General features: G+C 36.5%; 1 protein-coding gene across 1 annotated transcript in view; it reads left to right on the top strand.

The window, feature by feature from the left end:
• The window catches only part of lrp1bb (low density lipoprotein receptor-related protein 1Bb), a gene marked incomplete at its 5' end in the record, with an annotated part of 155,067 nt that extends 136,899 nt beyond the window's left edge, over positions 1 to 18,168 (top strand). Inside the window, 9 exons of the mRNA XM_015032561.1 lie at positions 5,286 to 5,447; positions 5,954 to 6,128; positions 7,362 to 7,466; positions 9,556 to 9,669; positions 11,639 to 11,715; positions 14,018 to 14,108; positions 14,413 to 14,563; positions 16,581 to 16,655; positions 17,678 to 18,168. Of these exons, the coding sequence (XP_014888047.1) occupies positions 5,286 to 5,447; positions 5,954 to 6,128; positions 7,362 to 7,466; positions 9,556 to 9,669; positions 11,639 to 11,715; positions 14,018 to 14,108; positions 14,413 to 14,563; positions 16,581 to 16,655; positions 17,678 to 17,818 (1,091 nt within the window). The remainder of the gene's footprint in view (positions 1 to 5,285; positions 5,448 to 5,953; positions 6,129 to 7,361; positions 7,467 to 9,555; positions 9,670 to 11,638; positions 11,716 to 14,017; positions 14,109 to 14,412; positions 14,564 to 16,580; positions 16,656 to 17,677) is intronic.
• Between the last annotated feature and the right edge of the window lie 1,337 nt (positions 18,169 to 19,505).

The following is a 19,505-nucleotide window of genomic DNA, read 5'->3' as shown; positions in this document are numbered from 1 at the left end:
GTACCTGTGTACCTCTCTTGTCAGCGCGGTTTGCCTCTGGGTCTTTTTACTCCATAGAAATTTTCATGGCTTCTGATTTTTGGATGCATATCACCATCTCACCTATTAGGTATCTGCAGAGCTACCGTATGCGCTGTCTAGATGCAAGTTCAAAACAGACTGAAGCAGTGTTTGGTCTGCTGCCTGCAATCCTTATTGTCTCGAAAACTGTGACAATGATCCAAAGTGAAAGGCTTTTTACTTATATATCATTTCCTATTCAGTGCCTCCTTTTCCACTCATTATTCCCAGGGTAGTGTCAAGGAAAGGCAAATGCTGTTTGGGGATGTGTTCAGGTAACTGGATTTGACATGAGACCAAGCAGAATCAATTGAATCTGATATAGAAGAGTATTGTTTTTATTTATTTTTGCAGAACTTTTTGAGTTTATTTCCCTATCTATTTTTTTTTTATAAAATATAGTTTTCAGGAAAAATAGAACATCAATGTTATACACTGTAATTGATAGAAGAAAGGTGTTGTCGTCACTTTATTCCATTGCAATTTGCTTTATTTGACTCTATTTCTAGGAAAACTAGTGTATTTCTATAAACAGAATCATTTGGTGTAAATTATAAAAACCCTGACTTGAATTAACTGAGCTGAATTTACTTGTAGATGCTGATGAAGAAAACCAGAACCGTAATTTGGATGTAAGGGGTGTAGTACAAGGGCTCTCAGTCCTATCTCCGTGTGTCCATATCTCAGACGTCTTGGCTGGGTAATGTTTGATTGAAGCCTGCTCCTGGAAGAACTGGTTGCTTTTTTGCCTTTGCTGCAAAGATATCACTCTGCGGGGCTGATCCGCACCCTGGGGAGTCTGGCCAAGAAGAGAGAAAATTAGGGTCTCTGGAGGTTCTGTTTGTGGGTCTTTGGGGGATCAGCCACATGTGCAGGAAGTGACTAGGAGCAAATTCTCCGCTTGCAAATCCAAAATCTATTTCACCAGAATAAATTAACAAGTTCACGCATGGAGCCGCAGCAGATGTGACTATTTGCAACAAATTCATCATCTTATACTGATATCTGGCTTGGTTTTTCGTTCTTTTTTTTTTTTCTTTTTTTTTAGCAATCCCTGCAGGCTTTATATCCTTTATCTGTAGTCTGAGGCAACCTACCAAAGAACAACACATTGCTGTGAAAAAGCAATTGCTCCCTTGTAGTTTCTTCTTCTTTTGTTTTTGTTTGTTACAAGTAAATGTTTCAGTTTTTTAAGCAAATTATAGCATCAGCCAAAGATACCCTGAACAAACAATAAATACATTTTAGATGATTATTTCATTTAAGAGTGGAAAAACCTATCCAAACTATTCCGATTCCTATCTTAAAAATTAATTGTCCCTTAAATCTAATAACTGTTTCAGCCAATCTAGATGGTAAGAACTGCCAACTAGTGTTTACGATATCTAGCAATGATTTCGTACATCTCCTTTTTTTACATCTCTGTGAAAGAATGTTGATCCACTTCTCTTTGCTGGATAAGGATGAGCTGCTATTTTAAGGTCATCTACAGCATCTCAGTCAGATTTAAATCTGGACTTTCACTCCCAAACCTAGCAATCAAGCTCATGTTTTTGTTTTTGGCTAACATCAACAGTAGTTTTCACCTTGGAAACCTCAACAGGGATACCATTTTTACTCAGTATATGTTTGTTGTATGATGAACAATGACCTTAAATGATACATGTGAAGTCTTAGATGTTGTTGTGGGTTCTTTTGTGACCTCCTGGATAAATCGCAATAACACTTGGAGTAAATTTGTTTGGCTGAAATCTCCTGGGAAGTGTCACCACTGTTCCTTTTTTTACTAATGAACATACTTGTTCACATAAAAGCTTTAGAAGTGGCACTGTAACGGAGTGCTGTGGTGACGCAGGGGTTAAGCACAACCCACATAAGGAGGTCTTAGTCCTCGACACCGCTGTCTCAGGTTCGATTCCTGGCCTCGTGACCTTTGCCGCATGTCTTTCCCATTCTCTCATTTTCACAATTTCCTGTTCACAATCAAAAAAAAGCCCACTTTTAAAAAATTGCATTGTAACACATTTTACAGACAGTACATGTTTCTAGAGGGGGATATGTTTTGGATATGTGCTAAATGACAGTAAACCCATTATTTTACTAGGGGATAATTACGTTTTCATCTGGGTCCAACTTGGTTTGAATTCCTTTTTCTGGTCTGCCTCAGAAGGAGGGAACAGTGCAATCAATCAATCAATCAATCAATCAATCAATCAATCAATCAATCAATCAATCAATCAATCAATCAGTCAACCACACCATCCTAAACACCAACACTGTTTAGGATGATGTACTGCTGGCCTTAACTCGGGATATCGTGGGTCAGTGGGCAGAGTACTTTAAGATCATCGCAATCCTGCCTTGCAGTGAGAAAGTGTGGGCTGGGGACTTTGAGTCAGCCTCTCCAATCTGTGGTGCTGAGGTCACCATGGTCCTGTGTGGCAAGGCCCAGCGGGTGGAAGAGACCCGCCTCGGGTTCCTTGAGGCTCTGGATGTTGTTTAATTGTGCTGGTTGACACAACTCTGCAGTATACAGAAATGTATATATATATATATATATATATATATATATATATATAAGTTTCTTCTATATATTAAATCATTGTTCAAATAGACTGATATATTCATTTGTGTACATGCCTCTATATAAGTGCCTTTCTATTTAGTAATGTAAGAAGGCTGCATGTTAGCTCTACATGCAGTCTTTAATACCTTTCAACTTTCACAAAGCCAGGCTCCTCCATTCAACAATGGACAATCATCAGCAGGTGGTACTTGACAAATTCTCGCATTGTGGACTACCACGTTGTTATGGATACAAGCCTCCATTTATGTCATGCTACACCAGTATGTAATTTCACAATCCACATTTATTTAGCTAGAATAATGGCTTTTGAAATGTCCAAGAGACAGAGTCATTCGTCTTGTAGCCACTTCTTTACTTCCTGGACAAGAAAAAATATTCTAAAATCAAGATGGGGATAGAACACCCCAAAATTTTACTCAAGTAAAAGTAGCACTACTTCAACATATTTTATTCTACTCATAGCTCATAGCTTCTTTCTGTGACTCTTCCATAAAGCCCAGATTTGTAATGTAAGACTAAGTGTCCTCTCTTAGCTGTGGGTAGCTGCAGCTAGTCCAGAGTTACAGTGGGCTTCTTAACTGCTTCTATGAATAATGCTCCCATTGCCTGGTCTGTCAGTTTGGGTGCACAGTCATGGTTTGGTGATTTTCCCATTGTGTCATTCTTCCTATTTTCTAATGATGAATGGAATGGAGCTCTGTGAGATGTTCAAAGCTTTGTATGTTATTCTATAACCTATCCCTGCTTAAATCTTCTCCACAGCGTTAGACCTGACCTGCCTGGTATGTTCCTTAGTCTTTATGATACCTACTAATCTTCACAAATGTTCTCCATCAAACCTCTGATTTTTTCACAGATAAATTCTATTTTTCTCAAGACTAAACTACAAATGTGGACTCCATTTAATAATTACTCAGCATATTAAATTATTTCTGTTTTCAGCCAACCAGGGACATTCAGATCTTTGACAGTTAATTTAGTTTCACCATAATGACCAAGATTGGATATTTTAAAATGCTGACTTTTTAATCTGACGTAACATATTAAACTGTATCATTGGCACCTTTATTACATATCTTAATGTAAGTCCTGCTGCTCATTATAAAAAAGTTCTTACTCCTCTGTTGAATCGTTTTCAGATACACTTTGCTTTACACTAATTGGCTCATACCTGAATATCCACTAAGGCATACCTGTCAGTCATTTAGGTAAAATCATACATATAAATTAATGACCCAGATACACAATTATCTGACTTGTGAAACTTTTCAGGATTACCAAAGAAATAGTCGAAATGATCCGGTCTCTGAACGTGTAATCTAAAAATCATCTGGAGACGTGATTAGGAGGCCTCCAGAATTACCTCCCTGTTGGAAATATCCCAGCCATGTCTGACAAGGAATAAATCTGTGGCCAGAATGTGAAGTCATTGGAGCAATTATATGCCTGCTGTTTCTGGCTGAATTAAAAGCTGGATCGGCCTGGAGGACATGTCAAACAGCATACCTCCGCTTGGTACCATAGCTGCCAATCAGTGGAAGCCTCGAGATTCACATAAATATTAACCGGTACAGACCAAAAGGCAGTTCCTTGAATAACTTTTACATGACTTCTTTGCTTTCGATTTTGCCCCAGACTTGAATGCTGTGAAAATAAACTCTCCTGCAAAGTAGTTTAGTTAGAGATGGCACAATTCTTAACACAATTGACTCCAAAAGAAGTTCCATGGTAAAGCCTCTTCCATGCTTCATCCAAAGCATTGAAATTGTTTCTAATTGACGTAATTGCATGACTAAATATTGTGTTATCTAGTTTGCAGAGAGGCTTTCTCTTCCCTTTCTCAATGCCCAAACTATTTTGCACAGAGCTCTGGGTGATTTGTTGTGTGATTGATGAGAAGTTTATGGGCATATTTTATGCAGAAATGTGCTCAGACAGCAGTGTTGATATTTTGCTGCTACTAGTCCACTTCCACTGTCCAGTTTTTGATTTTGCCGACAACATGAATACTTTTGAGGTGTATTTATCATACACAGTGAGGAGTTGCATACATTTGTTTGATTCTTCACAAAATACCTAAGAAGATTGTCAAACGGCTAAAAAAATTATTGGGTGGAAATTGCAAAGTCAGCCATGGAGGAGGCTTAACTCTGGAGAAGCCTCAGAGATCCAAATATCTGTTTGAAGAATTTATTGACTAGACAACTATGGTTTATGCACTGCAGAAATTTGACTTGTATGGAAGAATAGGAAGAAGTCACTAATAACAGAAAGCCATAAGAAGTCCATTTGCAGTTTTCCACAAACCACACAGGGAACTCAACAAACATGTAAAAAAACAAACAAAAACAAAACGTTCTATCTTAGGCCGAAACTGTACTTTTTTTTGTACATGATGGGAAAGTGAAGGTTTCCAATTGTAATTTGGTTTGTGGAAGAAAAATACTTTGTCCATCATATAAAATCCCAATTAAAACACAAAACAGACTTTTATGATAAATGTGAAATAGTTAAAGAGGTGTGACTGTTTTTGCGAGCCCATTTAGAAAAAGGAAAATTGAGGACTATAACAACCCAAATCATAACTGTGTGTACAAGTGGCACTGATCTGTACAACTTTGACTGTGTTTTTTCACAGGGAAGCCTACATGCCGTTGTCCTGTTGGATACTCTGGGCCTTTCTGTGAGAAGCGGATTTGTGACAATTATTGTCTTAATGGGGGGACATGTGACGTCACTCAGGGAAATCAGCCTGTGTGCCGCTGTATGGCAGAGTACACCGGGGATCGCTGTCTTTACCGTGAGTTCTTCGTCTCAACTCGTGGATTGTTCTGGAAACCTGCTCTTTACATAACTGACATTCCCTTGTAATCACACAAAGCATTAATCTGTATTCAGCTACCCGGGATGAAACTCCCAGAAAAAAATATATATACTTTTAGCACACGTTTAGTGTTAAACAAAAGCAATTGCCCAAAGAGTTATCTTTCCACAAACACCACATTTGCTTCAATTTGCAGATAAACAGAATTAGAGTTCTTCCATCTCACATCCTTTGGGTATTTCATTTCCACAGTGATGGATTTTCTTTAGCAGTGCATTGACATAATGGGATGGGGGAAAACAATTCCAGTTGCACATCATTAGTATTTTCTCACTGCTGCTTGCCCAAGGGGAGATATGTTTCCATCTGTGGCTAAGATGTCATTTGATGTGGATAATTAAGTCCCATTAAAGCCCTGTTCAATTCTTATCTAACCAGCTTATACACTAACCTTTCCTTCTGTGCTTCTCGATATGAAACAGACATCTGCCATCACTACTGTGTGAACTCAAAGGCCTGTACGTTATCCAGCAGCGGCTATGTGGAATGTGTGTGTCCCGCAAGGTATGAAGGGAACAAGTGTGAGGTGGACAAGTGTCTCCGATGCCATGGGGCTCCCTGCCTTATTAACGAGGAAACTTTAGATGTGGTTTGCAAGTGAGTGTTTGGCACTCCCGTCCATTATTTCTGTTGCTGAAATCTTTGGGGTTTATATTTTCTGTTCATTCATGGGGAAAGACGGCATATTCTCACAGTTGCTGCCTCCACAGACTGTAAGCTCTCTGTATTGATTTGATTAAATAAAAAAATAAAAGAAAAACTTTTAGTCTACACACCACTGCTGCAGAATTTTAGCTGCTAATAATATCAGTGCAATAGAAGCCAGGTTAGCAATTTGCAATTTTTTCACAATAACAAAATAGAACAAAACCAAAATGTCAAGCTGAAATACTGCAACAGAATTAAAGATTACAAAAAAAACATCAAAAGAAGCATGTTAATTACATCAAAACCTCACACCAACCTTTCTTTCCAATTTATTTACATCTTAAATTTGGAATTCACTGTATAACTTTAATTTTCACAATAAATGGTTGCCAAATTTGATAGAATTCATGTTATTGGTATTTTATCACATGAGTAATTTTCTCTAAAGGGAGAGTCGACTGAGTAGTCAGTCCTGTCTACTCAGCTTTGGTCTTTTAGTATTTTTCCATGACTGTTCATTTATGGGGAAAATAAACAACATATTCCCAATATCACAGTTGCTGCCCCGACCGACTGGAAGCTCTCTGAATTGCTTTGATTGAATTAAAGCAATTCACCAGCATTTAATCTGCTAATAATCTCAATGAAATAGAAGCCAGCTTAGCAATTTACCAATATAATTTATCTTTTATTTGGTTAGTATTTACTTACAATGCATTTTTGTGTATTTCTTATGTTAATTGATTATTTAATTGGTTGGTTACTATCACATTCAAGGAAAAACTGTTGGTAATATTTTCTATATTATTATTTTGTATTGATATTTACATGTTTTATATATTTTTATTTTTGTTTTATTCATTCATGGTATTATGTTGCAGCTTTGCTTTTGTTTAATTCTCATTAATATTTCTGGTATGATTAATATGCATTTTTTTTTTACTGCTAAATTATTTGTTTTCTGTTCTATTTTTGTCTGCATAAAGATTAGCGTAGAAATGCTAACATTTAGTTTTTACACCTCTAACCATGTGTTCAATGTCGCTATTTGGTGAAGTCTCTTCTCTTCCAACAATTATGCATGTGTTTGACAAAAACCACCCAGAACTCCTTCCCTCCCCCATCTTGTTAAAATATAGTTTTTTGCTTGTAACATGAGTCAATTATTTCTCCACCCTCCAGCTGCACAAATGGTAGAATTGCGCCAAGCTGTCAGCTGTGTGATGGATATTGCTACAATGGAGGTACCTGTCACCTGGACCCCGACACCAGCCTTCCATTCTGTCAGTAAGTTACAGCCTAATGGGTGAAAGAGGTGTGAGGGAAGAGAGCTGAATGTTTTTCCACGCAGACTTGGTTTTACTGAAATACTGGCTAAGGAAAGAGTGGCTTTTAGAGCAGGAGGAAAAATTATCAAGGGATATCTTTCTCTTTGCCTCAAGAACTCAACAAAATAAGTGTCTCCTTTTTGGATTAGAAAAAAAAAAAACCTCTTTAAATTGAGAGAAGATCTGATGTCACTGTTTGAAGCGCCAATGAACAGCAGGGGGCTGAGTGCCAGTACACCACCCTGTGCAGCGTGACACCTCTCTGTGGCTTAAGGGTTTAGGCAGATAAAAATTATTTGAAACTGTTTCAAAGCCTGCCATTCTGAACATCTCATGCTGTTCCTCTCTGCCGTTTAAAGCTCATGTCAGACCTCGGTGACTGTCTTCAGCAGCTGGCTTTAGAAGGTTTTTTTTCCTTCAACAAAAACAGAAAAAGTTCCGTATATTTGCTTCAGTATGCCATGAAACTCAAAAACTTGTACCAGACAAAAGTTAAAGTGGCACGTGTGAGGGAATCAAGACGACTCGCAGTGCTGTTTAAAATGAACACTTCCTCTGCGATAATCGCATTCATTGCGTGTTGAAAATCTGTCCAAGGGGGAAATTGGAAATTTATTTTCAAAAGCCATCTGTCTAGTTTTCCCTTTTTTTAAATGCTCATTGTCCACTGTAGTTAAATTGAAATTTGCGGTCACCTCTCTCCGAATTCCAGGGGATAGAATCAATTTCTATGCAAATTACTCCATCTTATTCGATGAGGTTAACAGATCCTGATAATGCGGTTTATTATTTGCTCCAAAGACTTGAAATTATGTGAGATAATGGATATGGCGGTGTCAAGAAATCATAAAGTTTGACCTTAATCCTCCGAGTTAATGTGTGTTTCATCAAGCTCCCCAAATGCAAAATTCCTGCTGTGTAACGCTGATTCAATTGTGATGATAATCATTGCATTAATCGCATAAAAAAGAAAAAAAATGGCCCTGCAAAAAATACAAGTTACGAAACATTGAAAAGAATCTATTAGTGCGAGAAATCCTCAATTGGCCAATATTGTCTAGTTAGACAAAAACCTTTAATAATTTAAGCTTATAATGAACTTTCTTTACATTTTCTTGCATAATATTGTAGCTGTCTTAAGTACAGATATTTTTTTTCCAGATGTTGTAAGTCTAATTCTATAAGATAGCATTAACTACTTTGCTTTTTTCAAGGACAGAGCTTTATATCTTGTCTAAAAAATTATTACCCAGTAAGCAAGGTAAATATAATTGATAATATTTCCCTTTCAAATCTAACAATTATTATTTAAGTTTCCTAATAATTGAAACCATTAGGCATGCGTCAGCAATAGAAGGGTTTTGTTTTGTAGTTCTAGACCAGGGGTGTCCAAAGTCGGTCCTCCAGGCCCGGCATCCTGCATGTTTTAGTTCTCTCCCTGGTTTAACCCACCTGCATCAAATGATGGCTCATTAGAAGGCCAAAGGATAACATTGACTTGCTGAGGAGGTTGTTACCACCACCAGGGAGAGAACTAAAACATGTAGGATGCCGGCCCTCGAGGACCGACTTTGGACACCCCTGCTCTAGACAAACAGACATTTTTCTTTCTATAACTTCTACAGCAGAGAAGTTGTAGTCCTCTTCAAGTTCAACCTGTACTAGGAGAAATGAGATTCGGTGTTCGAACAATAAAAAGCTGTCGGACTGCTGGAGACTTTTAAAATTTTAGCAGATTGGAAATCGTAATATTTTAAACCTTTGGAAACCTTGGCACTGGAAAGTGGCAAAACAGACTTTCATATAACGTGTCTTTTAGAGGAGACTCTTCTTTCCTTCTTTTTTTTTTTTTACAGAAGCAGATTTATGTTTTCACATGATTTATTTTCCTAATTTACTCTCTGAAAACGCAACACTGTATTACTCCGTCTGACAACTGAAGGTGCTTAAAGGATTTAGTGAGTCAATCTCCATTCGTCAAGCAGCCAAGTGTTCAACAACATACATTCTCTGGGCCCTTTCATCACTCCCAACACAATGTTTTGCAGCTGCACTTCAGGGTTCAAGAACCAACGTTGTGATGAGCTGGCCAACCCCTGCGATTACTTCTGTCAGAATGAGGGGATGTGCACATTAACAGCTCTTAACAAACCTCGCTGCAAGTAGGTCCCTCTCACCTCTCCAGCTTTGTTCAGAGCCCACTCACCTCCTTTGTATACACTCACCCTCCTCCACTCCATTTAGCATCATTTCAGACTCTGCAGTTGGTAAATCTTGTACCTTCTTGTAGCAAACTGTCAAGTAATAAGTGCTAGATATATACATAAGATTCAAATATTATTTTCTTTGGTAATGAAGTTTAGGAACATTGGATACTAACCTTACCATGTTGGGAGAATTTTTTTTTTTTTTTGTATTTATTTACGTATTTTGTGTTTCACTTAAAAATCCTTTAGGACAACAATTTTTAGATGAAAGTACCAAAATGAAATAAAATCTGGATTTGTTTGAGGAAAAAAATCTGCGCAAAGAAATAGGCATTAAAGACAGAAAAATCCTCTTAAAGAAGACCACTGATAACTGTGATCTTTGGAAGCAAAGTGACATTTATTTGCACAGTAGTGCATACTGTTACCATAGGACGCTGAGTGTTTTTCTGGATTAGCTGCTCTTCTATTATTGCAGCATTCTAACACCAAAACTTTGTTTTAGAAGATAAAATGTTGAAGTCTTAATATAAGATGTTACAGTTTATGGTTGTGGTTGCTGACATTATTAAGCAAATAATTAAACGATTTAAAATGTTTAGATAACATATATTTCCAGACTAAAACTTCCTCAGAACGTTTTCAACCATTTTTGACGCAAATACAAAAGTCAATCATCAATTTCTGACGAATGGATGGATGGGTTAATGGAAGGATGGAAGGAACATTGAGACAATTGGACGTGGAATAAGATCTGGAAATATTCTTTCTGATTTCACCAGGAAGATGCATAAATTAAATGTATATTATTCTAACCTTCACTGCAGCCCTGTTTCCACCCCAGACCCACTCTTTCAGTAGGATCTTATGATTACATTAAGCCGCCAGTAGACACAGAGTCAGTGAATGTACTGTACTCTGGGCACTAATGGTATTTGTTACATCTTGAACAGTTATTAACTAATACAGCACTTATTACATTGTCAGTTGCTGCATGACTCAGCATCTTTGTTGGCCCCTTTACTGCCACCCATTTGCCCATCTCATGCAGTCCTCACTGTGCGCAAGTGAACCCCAGGAGAAATAAAACATGGTGCCGTATATGTGTAATGTGAGCATCAGTGTGTGTATTTACATCCTGTTCATGATTAGCAGCTAAACATGTCAGGTAAAGGCCTGAATCATTCATAATTTCCCATCCCAAAACCGAGTAATTGATGTAATTTTCTTTAAAAAAAAAGCTTAGATTTATTTATTTTTTTAGGAAGTTTGTTTTCTTGGTATATACTTTGGAAAGGAGATCAAACTCCACCTTGCCTCCAACCTCCTATTAAAATTCATGTCGCACTGACATTTCGTCCTACAAAGGCGGGATTCATTTCCCGCATCTATGGGGCTGAATTCTTAGTTTTGATAGCCGGATGTTCTGACTCTGATACTGCATGTAATTTAGAATAATTTCATCACCCTGCCGCACCCACCTGATCACTCATGCTTTACGGGCCCATCTGCGACTACTGTGAAATTAAACATTACCCTTTCTAACAAGGGTCATACATCACACCCATTGGATTCCATTGGAACACAAATGAGATGAGATTTGTTGTCCTGCTGTCATTTTATTTATTTATTTTTTACGTAAATCTTTTTATTAACTGAATAATCAACGCTAGAAAATTAACGCACACTGTTTGTGGACACAATATGGATGTACATAGTGCTTATTCTCTCTCCAGGTGATGTGTTGTGTTTGTTGGATCAAAGCACCTCACTGCAAGACTGATTCATAATGTGTTGCACATGTGAACCACTGTCACATCATATACTGTAGTAAATTTGCTAAGGTGTTTCCTGAGCACTTTGTCGACTAAAAAAAAACAAAGCTAAAGATGTTTTATTCACATTCTGCTTTAACTTCCTTCAGATGCTCTGCCAATTGGGCTGGGACACAATGTGAAAGGCCTGCCCCTAAAAGCAGCAGATCAGACAACACAAGTGGAGGTAAGAAGTGGAGAAATCAACAAAAATAAGGATAAGAATCCCATGTTTTACTAAATCTCATTTTTTTACATTTAAACCTCTGAGATGTGATCATGCAGTCCTGTTGGACATGAAGGTCATAATGAGTTACGGTATTAATTGGTTTATTTGAATTGTACTTTTTCCAGGGTGGGATGATTAAACAACAAACAATATGAATTTGATGTTTGTTAGACATATCAATCAATCAAATGTTATTTGTATAGCACATTTCAGCAGCAAGGCATTTCAAAGTGCTTAGCAGTAAGAAAGAGAAAGAGATTTAAAACAAAAAAAGATTGGAATTTGAAAAAAAAAAAAGATCTAGATTTTTAGTCAAAATGCCATTTGTCAAGGACTCTAAACCTCCAGATTTTTCAGTTAAACGCCGTTTAATATGCCATATATATGCCTGTTTGATTAAATATCCACAATTTTTGTTGCCAAACCTCAGGCATAATTCTGCTGGCTGTTATACCAATGTATTTAAAAGAAATGGAAGAGCTCATTTAAAAATGTTGGTTTCAGCTTGCTTCATGTGCATTTGGGATCCTAGTCCCCGATGTGTCAGAATGGGTTTTAGAATGGTTAATTACAACAGCTTCTGGAAATCCCCCTATCCTCAATCCGAGTGAAAATGTCTTGCCTATGCTTAACGGAGGAGTGTGCCAAGAGACCAAACAATTTAAATTAGCTTTATGATTTTTGATGAGGAAAGAAACCAATATACAACCAGAATTATGCCAGAAGCTGGTTGATGGCTGCAGAAAAATATCTAGTTCTGTGAGACATCCTCGGTGACTTCGAACTAAGTATTAGTTGTGGTGTATGCAAATATTTCAGCTAATATGCAATGTTATAGGAAACACAAAAAATTCAAACTTCACTTGTTTCTTTTTTTTTATTATTGCAGTTTGCAGCTGTTTGGTTTAAATAAGTCAATAAAATATTACAACAAATACGACATTCATGCTTATGATGAGTTTCTGTACACATCCGACTGGAGCTGCAGGTTATGAAGCAGGTGGATTATCTCTGTTTGCTGCTTTAACCGAACCTAAAACTCATGTCAGATGATTAATCAGAAATATGTCTTTGTTGTAACTATCATTAAGACAGGAAACTTACTCCAGTAAAAAAAAAAAATAGAATTTATTACATATTAAATGTATTTATTAATATTGTACTAATTAAGACAGTATGTCCAAACTTTGCAGGCATAACTCTCTCTATCAGCATTACAAAATCAGAAAAAAATCAAAAAGCAGGAGCTGTCAATAATTAAAAAAAGGTCAGTCTATAAAGTAAGTTTAAATAATAAAATATTGATGATGCTATGAATATCAGTTATAAAGATAGATAATGAATAAAAAGAGATAAGAAGAAACTTGCGACAGCAAATGACAGATATTGACGACAATAAAGAACAAAACACTTTAGTGTCAAAATCAAACAAGATATATAAGTATGTCTTAACATAGCATCATAGAATAAAAAGCAATAAATTAGTAACATTTTACATTTACTTATTGATAAATCTTGATAAAATAATATTTACTGGGCCATTTATATCCTAATACAAGAAAGAGTTGACACATTTTTCTGTGGGAACTTCTTAGTAGCTGGCTGGAGAGCACATTAAGATTTCTAATTATATTCAGTATATTTCCTAACTACAATAACTTAATGAAATATCAGCTAACTTCAGGTCAGAGAGGTGGACTTCTCTTTGAGATTAAGTAAACACTACATAAAAATCAAAAGCTGACAACATGTCCCTGAGAGTGTTGTTTTGTGAAAATGTGTGTTACTATGGCGACTTTCTTTAGGTTTCTGAAAACTAATCTGTTAAAGCTCCCGTCATAGCACAGCCAGCCTGAGTGACATTCTAACAACAGCCAACAGTCACCAGTTACCATTGTATGGATCCAAAAGCCTTCATTGAGCATATTTACTTTGTTCAGTTCACTAGGTCTGAATTTCATTGGTTTATCTTCTAATTGATGAAGTAAACTTGAGTTACATTTTGTAGTTGTACTTGTTGGACGTTTTATGAACTTTTAATACACACTTTAGCACCAGTTTTATATTGTTTCACTGTTTATCTACTGGGTATATTATATATTATCTGAACAGATGCTTGGTAAATAGAACAAAGTAATGCCAGCTGAAAGTTAAAAAGAACAAAATCAAAGTTGACCTTCTGTGGTAACTGTCTGAATTCACCTCAGCTCTGTGTTTATTTCTAACACTTCCCTCCATCTCTCATCTGTTCCTCCTCCAGGAAGCATTGCCATCATTGTACCTCTGGTTTTGCTGGTTATCCTGATCGTGATGGTGGTGGCAGGTGTTTATATCTGCAGACGGAGGCAAAGGTATGCAGATAAAAGGAATAAAACGATAAAAATTGAAAGGGTGGTTTCTAAGCAGCAGGTGATGATACTATCAAACAATGTGCAGCTTTGAAGATGAATGAAAGTCTCAACTTTCATTCTGAGAACTTTGTTTGGCTGTTTTGAATGTAACTACCCAGCCAAGTTAATATTCTCCCAGCGTTGTCTGGTGATGTCTTGTGTGGACGTGTGCAGCACTGGGAGGTGAGCTGACCTGGATGTTGTGGTTCATGTTAATGACTCGCTTTCTTTCTGACACACACACACAAAAACACACACTCCTCAGGGGAAAACGTGTGCAGAGGCAGCCCATGACAAACGGAGGGATAAACGTGGAGATTGGTAACCCGTCATACAACATGTATGAGGTGGACCACGACAACCATGCTGATGCAGGCAGTCTGCTGCGACCCAACTTCACACTGGACCCTCACAAGGTGGGCTTCATTAAATAGCTCATTATATATATATATATATATATATATATATTTTTTTTTTTATTTATTTTTTTTTTTTTTTAATATTTTTTTTAATACGTGTTTTTAGAACATATGATGGTTCTATATGTTTTTTTTTGTGCACCGAACTTTTTGAACTTTTTCGGATGTTACTACATAATAACCACACACTTCAATGAACTTCACTGGTATTTTATATAATGGTCCAAACAGCAATAAGTAATTTTGAATTTTCAACATTTTTTACAAATAAAACCTTAAAATGTGTTGTGTATCTGTATTCAGCCTGCCTGAGTCAATCGTTTCTGGAAACGGGATGAGAATTGGAATAATCCGAGGTTTCTTTTTACTACAGTTGTCAATCTTACACAGACTCACAGCTGTTAACTCCCCCAACTCTCAGCAGTACTGACTTTATGGGATTCTTTGTAAAAACAAAATTGATTCTATTAAAAATAAAATTTAGTGACATCCTCCTGAGCGTGATAATGGCGTCCTCATTGGAGGCAACTGAAAAACGTAATCTGTGTTTAGACTGATTTTATTCAGTTGTGCCCAAAAGTTTTAGCTTCTTCTAACTCTTGAAAGTCCATGTTGAATCCTGTCCCCACAAAATTATTTGAAGAAGTGCTTCCTTTGATTACCATTCCCATTTCAGATACAAGTGATCTATCCTTAGCAGAGATTCTAGTATAAATGATAAATCTTCACAGTCCAGGATTACTTGTGGAGTACCACAGGGTTCACTGCTTAGATTAATTCTTTCTACTATATACATAACTCACAAAAAGCCTGGCACATTTAAATTGCAGGAGGAATCTAAAATGAACTATAACCTTTACAGATGAAGTACTCGACTATCTGTGGTGAAGGTTGTTAGTTTCACCGGATTTTATTTAAGAGTTTTAAGATAAGAGAATAAATACAAATACACACTCCACTTTTCAGAACTGTCTTTGTGAAAAATGTTTATAAAATGATGAGACTGACGGGCTACTTCTTTTGATCTTGTATGTTAAAGACATAGTATTTTGTTTGGTTTTAACAATGCTCAGCAATCTCAGAAGATCATGTTCTGTCATATTTGGAGTCCTTTATTACAGTAACAGGAACATGTTTGCGATTACTAATTTACTAATAATAATTTGATTGCATAATCAAATTACATCTTTTTGTCAAACGCCTTTCAACAAAAATTCTTAGAAGACGATTAATTGGGTTTACATAGATGCAGCTGTGAATCTCCCAGAAGCGCACTTGCAAACAGAGTTCGTCTGGTTGCATAAATGAGTATTTAATTTGATCGAGCAGCATATTAATACATTATGGGATGTAAACTTATTATTAGCAATCTGTTTTGAACATTTGCAGTATGTTTCTCCATATGTTTCTTTGTCGTCTGTCTGATTCTCGATAAATTCTGCACTGCTTAAAAACGAACAAGAAAATCTAGAATGTTTATTTGCCGTTTTAAGCGACGTTTCTTGACCTATAACGCATGTTGACGTGTTCACTGCTTTTTCTCTCTCTCTTGTTTTATTGAAGAAATATACAATACACTGTTAGTGAGGTTTGGTATATATTTTAACACTTGTTTAAAGATGCCAAGAGGACTTTTCATTTTGTTGGTGATTTATTCTGTCCATAACGCTCAACCTCACTCCCACACTCAGTACATCAAATAAATCCTTACACCCTCACGTATGCTGGTTTACAGCTCATCTGCTAAAGCCTCAAGCCTAATGCTATTGCTTCCTGCGCTGCCAGCTTTGACATTTGCTATTGTGCGGACTGTCGTGCTTTGTTATTAACTGAGATTTGCTGACTTGAACTCGCGTCTTGAAGTTTTTCCTGTTTGCTCAGATGTTTTTCAATTTGTTTTAAATCCAAAGGACTGATTATGATCTTTGAACATTGTGACACCAAAACAATGAGATTATAGCCTTACTGTATGTAGCTGCAGTGATGACAGAAGATGGTATCTGTTTTGTTGCAGGGGTGGTGTGTAAAATCCAGTGACCCTCACGCCTTGGGCATGAATTCTGTGCCCAAGGAGGTCATTCCTGGACAGGTAAATTTAACTTTTTTTTATTCTAAAAATGATAAACAAATTAGTTTATGATTAGTATATAGTATATTTTATACCCTGTATAAAAAGGCAACTTTTACATTTACTATTTGGAAAAAACAAATCCAAACACCCAGGGTAATTTTGATTTTAATATGATAATATGCTACACGTGGTGCATGTGTAACATATTCATATCAAAAAGGTATTGCAGTTATATAGATGTAAGTACACAAACGCCTAATTGCTTTCTGCAAAGTCAAAAATTCAGCTCATCATTACCTTGAAGTTGATTGTAGAACACCCGCAGGCTCCCATCTTTTTTAATGGATATGTAATCTGTGTATTTTCTTGCATGCTTTCTAAGCAAGCAAGGACTTTCTTTCTTCTCACCGAGTCGTTGGCATGTTTATTTCTCAAAACCTAGACGCTCCTTAAATATGCATGACTCAAACTTCCACTAATTGTCTTTCCTAATTAAGAGAATCGGCACCTAACTCTACACAGTCTTACTGATTTCTGACAAAATGTTGTGCTTTGTTATTTTACAAAAAAATCTATGAAAATGAGCTTTCAGATGCGCTCTTATCAGTTTGTTCAAGGTGCAGTGGCCAGCTGTTTTTAGCAAACAAACTTTGATAAACATTCATTTTGTAATTCCCTCTGTACCAAGCAGGAGCTACTGGGTAACACAAATGGGACCCAAATAAAGGCTGGAAGTGCTAAAAACTGAAATGACATAAAATGAGTGAAAATTGAGCTTCCCAAAGGGGGGAACCAAACATGACTCCAGATGAATGTGTGTGTTTAGTGTTATGTTTAAGACTTATTTGTATTGTAAATAGGAAACTACTTACAGTCTCAAACTTTACCAGATTTAATGTGAAGCGTTGCCTCCCCGGCTACTTACAGCTCATTAACAAATATCTAAACATATTCACTGTTGCTACTTTAGGATCATCACTGTTGGAACGTGAGTTTTGGAAATATCCTTACTTTCTCTTCCTTTTGTTTTCCCAATGCAGCCTATGAATTACTCCAACCCCGTGTATGCAAAGATCTATATCGACGGACAAAACTGTCGGAAGCCAGTCATCAGTATTGATGAAAGGAGAGAGCTACTCCCAAAGAAACTAGAGGGGACAATTCGTGAAACCGCCGCATAGCCTAACTTTACACTTTGTACTTCTTTTTTTTACCACAGTGTACAATATATAATATAAAGGAGGAAACAAGATTTTTCTATTTCCTACGAGGCTCTTGAGTTTTTCTCGTTTAGCATCAGCATAATATCCTTGTTGGTGTGTTCAGGAGTTTGATTTTACATATGCAGTTTGCTTACTCATTTTTATTTCAAAGCTATACAGCACTATCCTGTAACTGTATCGAAGTAAACCTTCTGATTTGCAAAAAAAAAAAAAAAAAAAAAATTAACACCTTAAGCCACTCTTGTGCACAGTTCAAATGCTCCAATTCAGTGCTACAATTTGTACCAACAGCTGACTCTAGTTTAAAAGGATTATTGACACGAGGTTTGTTTTCTGAAGGGCAAAACCAGACGATTTGGCTACATATTTTCTAAGCAAATGTATGTATAGTTGCAAAGTGTTTCATGTGTTTTGTTTCCTATGTGTGCTGGAAGGACCAGAAAGCTTCATAAGTGAGCTGAGGCTTTGTATTTTTTTTTTTTTTTAGCTGTTGTCTTTTTTTTCCTGCTCTGACCCAGCTGGATCTCCTCACGAAAGACCGTAACCCAGTCAGTCTTTCCTCACCGACGATGTAATTCCACAGTCCTTCCGTCTTCTCCATCACCACCTGTTCCAAACTCCGCTCACTCAACGGAAATACTCCACACGGGGCCCATGTTGAATGTTTGCTGTCAGATTCCTGTATTGTTCACTAAGAGGACAGATAATTAATACCATATTTTTCTAGGTCTCATATTTCAACAGATGGAATGATATAGGCGAGGAAGTGATTTACCACAGTCACACAGGTCGTTAGGAGTTATTATAAAACACGTTTCTGCTGAAGATGAACATGATAGATATAAGAAATTTTATAATTTTGTATTTGATTTGTATGTTGTTTGGCTGCTTGTATTTTGGAGAAATGTATTAAATGTAAGTAATTTTTATATAAAATGTAAATCAATATTGAATAAAGGGGGCTTATTTCCATTTTATTTCTCTTTATTTTTGCCACAGCAGATACACTGCAAGAGTTTTGAATCACTTTGGTCACTTTATATGATATGATGCATAGTGATCAACACTATTTTTCAAATAGTTAAACTTGTGGTGCACTTATTCATTTAGCCTCTCTTGGTGCTGGAGCTGCAGTTTCTTCTGTTAAAAAAAAATGACATGTTTTGCTCAACTTTCTAAAATATTGATGTTTCTATAGTAGTTTAAAAAAGAATTTCAGCACTTGTTTTATTTTCCCATTTCAAATTATATATAGGTTTCTCATGACAGCCAACTTCAAGTTTCAAGGTGCTGCCATTCAAAGGATTGTTATTTTTATGGCTCCACTGTCATGGTGAAAAAGGCATGTACAGAATAAAAAAGTCCATTAACTGACATTACACAAGGAATGAAAATGAGTATAATAATCTCAAAACCATTGATTAACCAATCTAAATGACAGTTGTTTTTTTGTTTTTTCCTGAAGTAAAACATTTTCATTACTACTTTTCAAATTGAGCTTCTGGTCATCTTTTGGGTTGATTTCCCACATGTGAGGCTTTATAGATATATTTTCAGGCTTATTAAAATAAATGTGAGCACAACTTTGAGAGAAGTTTCTGGTTTCAAAACTTTCCACCTCTACAGATTAATAATGTTGGCAATC

Source organism: Poecilia latipinna, unplaced genomic scaffold, assembly GCF_001443285.1.
Source record: "Poecilia latipinna isolate Pla-1442-1.1 unplaced genomic scaffold, P_latipinna-1.0 Scaffold245, whole genome shotgun sequence".
Lineage (NCBI taxonomy): Eukaryota > Metazoa > Chordata > Actinopteri > Cyprinodontiformes > Poeciliidae > Poecilia > Poecilia latipinna.
The sequence above is the reverse complement of the archived record's forward strand: the minus strand, read 5'-3'. Positions and strand labels throughout refer to the sequence as shown.